The 8,063-nt window shown below is 40.7% G+C and overlaps 2 protein-coding genes across 2 annotated transcripts; one reads left to right on the top strand and one right to left on the bottom strand.

Annotated features, from left to right (window-relative positions):
* Positions 1 to 904: 904 nt before the first annotated feature.
* Positions 905 to 2,859, top strand: RB195_025350 (uncharacterized protein; the record flags this gene model as incomplete). Its single annotated transcript, XM_064213453.1, has 3 exons — positions 905 to 966; positions 2,663 to 2,755; positions 2,814 to 2,859. 3 exons carry the CDS (start codon positions 905 to 907, stop codon positions 2,857 to 2,859), a joined length of 201 nt encoding a protein of 66 aa, XP_064069334.1.
* A 2,635-nt stretch (positions 2,860 to 5,494) lies between these two features.
* Positions 5,495 to 5,728, bottom strand: RB195_025349 (uncharacterized protein; the record flags this gene model as incomplete). The annotated part of the gene is made up of 1 exon (XM_064213452.1): positions 5,495 to 5,728. The coding sequence occupies one exon, from the start codon at positions 5,726 to 5,728 to the stop codon at positions 5,495 to 5,497; it is 234 nt and encodes a 77-aa protein (XP_064069333.1).
* Positions 5,729 to 8,063: the final 2,335 nt, after the last annotated feature.

The following is an 8,063-nucleotide window of genomic DNA, read 5'->3' as shown; positions in this document are numbered from 1 at the left end:
GTGAAGAACATAAGCGTGGGGGTGTGTTGTGTGCCGCTCTTTCGCGAGCACTGTGTAAAGCTGAGACAGAGTGTGAGGAAGCAAGCAAGAGAGGGAAAACAGAAGAGCCTATCGGTCCTCAGAGCTTGTTCCACTCGATCCAAATCCCTGCGTCAGAGGCGCAGCTTCAAATTGCAGATAGTACAACAAATAGCTAAGAGATAAGTTGACTGCTTGTATGGAGTGTAAAAGGATCAATTGTCACGAAGAAATGATATCAGAACAAGGTTATTCGTTATTCGTCGTTGTTGAAAAATCCAAGAATACATGTAGATGGCGTGCACGATAACAATATCGTTATGAGAATTCATGCTTGAACGACAAGGGAACTTCGGAACTTCAAAGATCATACGAGAATCCGTGAAGGAAGAATTTCGCTCACAGCTCATTAATGTTAAGTAGAAAGTCCTGAAACTAGAAGACTGAATTCAAAGGAGAATGGCATCGGGTCAGCTTCACCGCGGCTAATTTATCATAGATCTAATTACTTTGTTGAGCTACATCCTTACCCTCACATATGTATTTGTATTTCAAATAATAAACAGTTCTTCGCTAGCTGGATGATTTGGGACATGTGCTTCTAAGTATGTGGTTTCCTCTGTAACAACAAAGCCAAGTAGAATATCTTCATGTCTTTACGTTCCTTTCATTTCGCCCCTTTTCCTTCCACATTTTTACCTGAGAAAAACTTTTGGTTCGAAGTGCCGGAGCACTAACGTTAAGCCTACCGTACTCCATGGACCTCAGTTTGAGTTTAATTGTATCTTAGTATCCGTAGAAGTCTATTGGCTCTCTGGTTTAAAACAACGCCAACTAAAGTTATTTTGCGGATTTCTTCCATTAGATCACAGCTGGTGGGAGAACTATGGAGCTGCTATCTGACTATGCTGTAGGGAAGAATATAGCTGGCTGTAACGACTCTAGCAGGTCATACATCTAGCAGATTCTCTTCTAGAGGCATTTTCATGACAAAGGTTCAGAACTGAACTTACATCATCGGGGATACTTCATCAACTGAAAGTAAGAAGTGGTCTACTGAATATCCAACAGCTTCAAGAAATGTCTTCATTATTTTCAATCTGTAGCTGTAAAACGGTTCAACGAAATCGTAAAATCCAGTATCTTCGCAAATTAGCATACAAAAAACTTAATGGGATAAGAAAGGAATACCCAACACTACCTCCCTCTCCCCGATGCGTTCTGCGGCACTGTCCCTGGCCGAACAGCCTCTTGTCACCGTTCAAAGTATGATTATGTAATCATAATGTTTAAAAATGTAGTATGCACCTTCCTAACTGACATTCAAGTCTAAATCTTCTCTCCGGTTGCTCGGAAAACTTCTTCATTAGGGACATAAAACTCTAGAGTTTTTTTTTTCTGGTGTAAAAATTTGAAGCTATTCATTCACTGGACATTACTTAGCTAATGTTAGAGAGATGTGTCGTCATTAAATAAATAGCTGAATCTAGCCCGACTTATGATCTTCAACCACTACCACGAAATCAATGCATTTGTTCCTGTTGCATGCCCAGCAAAACGTTCCACTCAAACCGCCTATCAGTGCCGATTCTCTTCAGGCCTTCTTTCACCATATCTGTTCAGAACCATTGTTTCCATGTCTTTTCTAGTGTGATTCTGTGAGTATTCTCATCAGATATGTTTCTCGTCTGTTTCCTCATTGCCACATTACACACGAAACGAAAAATGACGAAATTCTTCAAAGATTTCTTGTTGAGAATGCTTTGTTTATTGCTCTTTCTCCTGCTTTGTTTATTGAAATAAATGTAGACCTCCTCGAAGCATCCGTTGCAATTTACGAAGTGAAGTTTTTTTCCAAATATAGGAGCAAGCTTCGATGTGAGTTTAACGTATACCTACTTCGTAGTGTTTATTATATTATTTTACCGGTTACTACTAATTCTGTTGTGGATGAGAAAGCTGACTAAATAAGACTTATTTCCAAATTATCAAAGATATGAACAACGTCTGGTTTATGAAGAAGTGGTGCAAAGCTGCTTATCTGTAGTTGCTTATATGCCATATTACATATTTGTGGCCCATATCATAAATGCTAATTATCCAGACGAGACAAAATATAATACTTCATGAGCAATGGTGACTAAAATTTTCTATTTATTATTTGTTATTTTATTTATTTATTTTTATACATATTTTATATATTTTTATGTTGTTTTATTAGTTTGATTTTGTTTATACATTGTTTGGTTAGGATTAGCCTTCCTCACTTACTGAGAAGCCTCAAGGAAGGCTAGTTCTAAAATGGATCGTCTAGGTAGAGGCGAAACGATCCATTTTAATTTTGTCCTCTATTTTTATTTATTTTACCTTTTTTCTATATGTCATGCGAACAAATTAAAAACAGATTCATCGACAAGAACTTGGAGAAATTTGTATGATTATACTGCAAAGTGAAGAAAGCTCCCAAGTCACGAAAGCGTTTAGGTGCACTTTTCAGAAGTCCTATAAACGATACAAACCACAACCGGTTGCTGAACAAAAATGACAAGTAATCCAATTAAAAGAAGTAGGAGTACGACTTCTACCAGGAGACTGCCAAGCAAAAGATTCGGAAATGTGGTCGCGAATTCTATCAACCTTCCAGGCAGCTTAGTCAGGTTCGGCGTATCTGCAGGAGCTTCTTGTATTGTGGCTTCTTGCAGATCGCTCCTGATGACGTTGTTGCCAACGTAGAGATGTGAGCCTTTCACCGTAAAGGCAACTACTCCTCTCGGTCAAGAGACGTTGCATTTCAGTGCCACAGTGAAGAAGTTTAAATTTAGCTTGAGATTCTTTACATGACTGGTGGATGTATGTAAGGCTACCTGTGACTGCTAAGGACAGTCGATAGTTGCAGTAAACTGTCGTTCACTGAATTCACAATAAATTGTTCGATTTGCTTCTGCACTGCAATTGTTGCATCCGACTAGACTCGATTATGCGTGTGATGTTGCACTGGAGTAGTATGAGTACGTAGGTTCGACGATTTTTCATGGATGAGCTCTGCTCGATGACATACGATAAAGTTGGCGAAATGTAGCAAGAGGCGAATGAGTTTGTGCATGTAACAAGGTAGTAGGATGATGAGGAACAATGGTAGGTTGCGACGGATACGGTTTGCAGGACAGTTCAGTACTCCGTACCATGAATTCGCTTTAAACGCAAGATGCATTGCAGCGTTTCCCAAATTGAATGCTTTGCAATACAAGCGGCTGTTTCAAACAAAGCTGCCACTCACATAGACCTGAATCATTATAGTGTAGTCGAATATGATGATGAAGTTAAGGAAGATGATGGATTACGCCATAATTTTTTGAACGTAGACACAGTGGCCCTTGCGCAGACTTCTACGATGTCGATAGTGATTTGAGATGACAAATGTAGAGCACTTTCGTTTCATCCTATTGATATCCTATAGTTTCAATGCGCGCTAGTTTTGAGGAAAGTGTAGAGTTTAGAAAGATTGTGTGCAGAACTAGTCGAGTAAGTTTATCGTTTACCTTAGTTGTCGCCTTCACCACTGATCCCCATCCCAGGATTCGGATGGATCACACATCCTTGGAATGCAACTATCTCGGACTCAGCCTAGTTAATGTGTACCCGCAGGTACGTTTTTCAGAAAGTGTTTCCTTTTAGCTCTTGAAAGTTCTAATTACATTCAATAGGTAGAGCTCGCGCTCACGAAAAATTGATTTATAGATCCCATAATAAAGATCAAATTGAGATGAGTTATGAACAAGAAAGACGAAAAAGACGCGGATCCGCGTCCATCCGGTCTGTCCAAGAATTAGCGATCCTACTGTATTTGTGCTTCATAAACATCAACTTTTTTAAGAATCACCTAGACACCTATCCTTCCCGTGTTTCTTCAAAATCGAAAAGCAATTACTCCAACTGACTGATGTGTTGGAAGAGCCAAACAAGACGCGGATGATGCTACTGCTGGCCATCAGCATTTCCTTGTATGCTTTCCACTACTAAATATAGGTAGTGTGCTCAAGAGTGGTGTTGAATAATCCTGGAAAGATTGTGTCCTCCTCTCACGTCAGTGATGATACTATTGCACAATGGCGAATTTTTATGTATGAAGTCTGCAATTCATTCATGAAGAACTTTTACTTCACTAAATGAGGCACATTGGTTTTCATGAGCATGATCTTTTATGAGCATCTGAATCACATTTGAATATCATGATATATAATAACGGGCTCATTCTGTCACGTGTGTGTGTCAGTCGCGAAATTCGAAAAGGGGGGTGCGACGGGTCCACCGGGGTCGAATTGGTGCGGCGACACCAGATAGCCATAATATGGGGTGCGACGGGTCCAACAGCGTAGAATTGTTGTGCCATAATGCAGTATTATCTTGCAGCATCTTCGTGTGCATGTCGCAAAAGTTAAATGAAACGTAGCAACCGTTCATACCCGTGGCCACTTCGCACGTTGCTTTTCACCTCTCTTACTCCTCCGTGCCTCAAGTTGGTATTATGCCTTCCACAGAAAGCGGAAACACGAATGAAACCGGCTGCTTAAATAGTAGCCAACAGTTTACATGATCTGACGAGGAACGGTATCTTTATCAGTACGGTGATGTCGTTAACGTCATTTTATGTTAAACATCATTCTTTGATAGCTGTTGGGGAAGACAGGGAGAACACCCATTCTTCGAGTAATGCTTTAAAATTGTGACTATATTAAATAAGAACCGAAGGAGTGTTTGAGACTAAAGTTTGAATATTCTCAAAATGTAGAACTGTCACGTTTATTTATAGTAAAAAAGAAAGAAGAAAACGTTGCTAAAAAAGCAGAATTCTGATTTTACAGAAAATGTCACCACCATTAATTTTTGATTAATTTTGATTATTTGATCAGTGAAGGCGAGCGAAGAGAACACCACAAAAAAGTCTAAAGTCCGGCTTTAACCGCACATTGAGACTGGTGATTTTATACTTGAATATAATAAGGTTTGGTCAAATTCAAGTAAAATGAAACGTTACATTCATATAGTTCGTGGTAGCGTGAGTACACCATTCTGTACTCACGCTACCACGAATTATATGCCTTCAGTCATTATTAACTCTCCTCAAATACTTTTTATTTGCGTGGCTGCTTCTCACGCTGTATCTTCACACTGTGCTTCTGTTAGCTCGCATATGTATCTTTTAAATGGCACACTAAATAAGCGTTGCAAAAATTGTTGATGGTTATGAGGTTTTCCTGCACACAACGGCATGGTCTTGCTAATCTTCCATTAGTACGATAGTATCACGCATCAACACTGCACCTCTTCCTCCACAAGGAACCCCTTTACCAGCTTTCTCTTCAGGTTCATGAGCTTCGGATGAGAATTCGTGGTTGACTGCAAATCGCTTGAATCTACACCGGCGTATCAGCTCAACAGCTCAACAGACCTCACAGCACAATCGTTAGCATTTCCTTTAAAGTGACAATACTTCGCTGGTGTCATCAAGTGGAGTATCCTGCAAAATATAAACTAATAAGGCGTGAAGTTTCATTTTGCCGCGTTCTTGTGATTCTTTTTGGTAAGCTTCACTTTGGGCAGGTGTAGCGAAGTCGGTTAGAGGTCCCGCTGCCTGCACGATCGGAGGTCCGAATCCGCCCTGATGCTCATCAAGCCTTTGATCCCTCCGAACTCGACAAATTGGTACCATACTTGTCTGTGAGGATGAAAACACTAATTTGACATATCGGCTAGCCCCCACAAGTCACTGTATAGGCTAGTTACACGTTCGTAAAGCTCAAGCGATTCTGAATTGATGTGAACGTAGTGGCGCATCCCAAGCGGATTGAGAAATGCCAGAGACTTTAGATTTTACATTTTCAGCTTCACCTACTTTTTCATGACCTACAAGAAAATATTTTCGCAAGGAGTTGACATTCAACTCTGTGCAAAACTTCGTAAAAACCTTAAAAGACCATCCAAAACTTGTATTTTATGCCTTACCTTACATTGTACACCACATGTTGATGATGTGGTGGTGGACAGCATAATCACGGTACTGTTCACCAAGTTAATTCCATGCCAACGGAGAAAGAAGAGTTTCTGGAATTGTGTATTTCCGAGGATGGTCTTGATCGTTCTAGTAATATCATAAGGACCTTTCTTTCTCCCTGAGCGAGATTTTCCTTGTAGCACTTCTCTCTAAGCCTTTATAAGCGAGGTTCCAATTCTCTTCTTTGTGTATTCATATCGGAACATAAACAATGAAAGCTGTGGAAGCCAACACTTATCCACATTTTGTCAGCCACAATTATGCAATTCAGGCGTTCCATCGTACGAAAGAAACAATTTCCCTTTTCATAGCGATGTTGAAGAGTGAAGAATCCTACCTTCTTTCTGCTCTCGTTAGTGCTGGAGTAGTCCTCCACCAACATAATGGACAACAATCAAAGTCACCGTATCGCAATCAACCCCACCATGTCGTACTTATCCTTGTTGAATAACAGAAGCAGTTTTCGAAAGAGACTCAGATACACGAGTATGCATTTTGTATGTAGGGATCCTACAAAGTTTGGAAAGCTTAGATCGACAAAAAAAGATGTATAAAAGTTTTCATCTTCTTATGTCCAATGTCCCATGATATTGAGTCTGGTTAGTCAAAAAAAACGAATGATAATACCTCTCCGGTAGGGAGTGACTCCATTTTTGAAACGATGAAAATCACTCATCGGACCTTTTATTAGATTATTTATTAGATTAGATTAGTCTTTTATTAGATTCACACATGGAAAAATTATCAATGTTAGAACACAACACATAACGCGAGTAGCCCACGGCACGGATTATCCTCAAACTGGTAATTAAAAGATAAAGGATATAAGTGCATGGCGTCAGCCAATCCCTATGGAGATGCGCCTACGCGTTTGACCTTAGATCAGAATTGTCTGAGGTTCATAAACCATGTGCGGTCTTACAAATACTTATAAGAACTAGTTGTCGTGTCGAGTCAGGATTTTTTTTTTCTTTCCAAACAACCCTGGTAGCAATGTGTCGACGTCGGAGGGATGAAATGCCTGGTTGGGACTTCTGCTATTTTGAACGGCGCATTCACAGCCGAACCTCTTACCGACTGCGCTTGAACTGCGCAACGATTTACACGGAGGCAAGAAAACAAAATGGCATGAACTGGTACTAAAACAACAAACAAGTATCACGTTTGATTCAGCGGACTTCTCTCACTAGGGAGATTATAGCCTGTTAGTCACGAGGCTACGGGATGTCCCCACGTGACTGATAAGGAAGGACTAACTGTGGAGCAAAGGTGCGCTTTTTGGTTGTCCTGAGACATGAATTATGGCGACGGATTTCTTGCTCCTCTTGCACCAGGAATGACTTATAATTGTATCCAGCACGGCAGTCCGGCTAAGAGTCTGTAATGAAGAGACTGGGATGTCTGAGGGAGGCTGTTTAGAGTCACCTCCTACAAACGTGCTCCGCCTGTCAAGGTGAGACAATGTAACGCCGGTTGCGTTCCTCCAGTAGGCATGTGCTAAAGAACTGCAACCAGTCCCTGAGTTTTGAAGTAAAACGCCAGACACACCAATGTGAAAAACTCTCCTGATTGAAGAACTCATAGTACAGTAGCTCCAGGAAGGTCGGGTTTGCTAAAGTCACTTAGACACTCATAACAGAATAGGACTAGATTAAGGATCTGCACATATAGTGCATGTACGGCTGCATCAGAAGAAGTCATTGAAAATCTGACGGAAGATCAAGCACATAGTCAGTAGTCACGGGACTGATCAAGACCAAGGTGATGCCACCACTGAACGGTGTATTTGAGAAAGAAGAAGAATTGTTCTTAGGAATATGCGCCAGCAGAAGAGTTTTAGAGTCGGTGGCCTGATCGAAACGAGTGCGGCAACGAACATAGACTCTTTCGGATAATTAACGACCCGAACTGGACATGTGCGGGATGAGAAGAATGTGGTTCAAAGCCAACTGTGACTATTTTCGTCGCTTAGTGTCCAACACGAAGTTACTAA

The sequence above is a fragment of the Necator americanus genome, chromosome X (assembly GCF_031761385.1).
Source record: "Necator americanus strain Aroian chromosome X, whole genome shotgun sequence".
NCBI classification, from domain to species: Eukaryota; Metazoa; Nematoda; class Chromadorea; order Rhabditida; family Ancylostomatidae; genus Necator; species Necator americanus.
The sequence above is the reverse complement of the archived record's forward strand: the minus strand, read 5'-3'. Positions and strand labels throughout refer to the sequence as shown.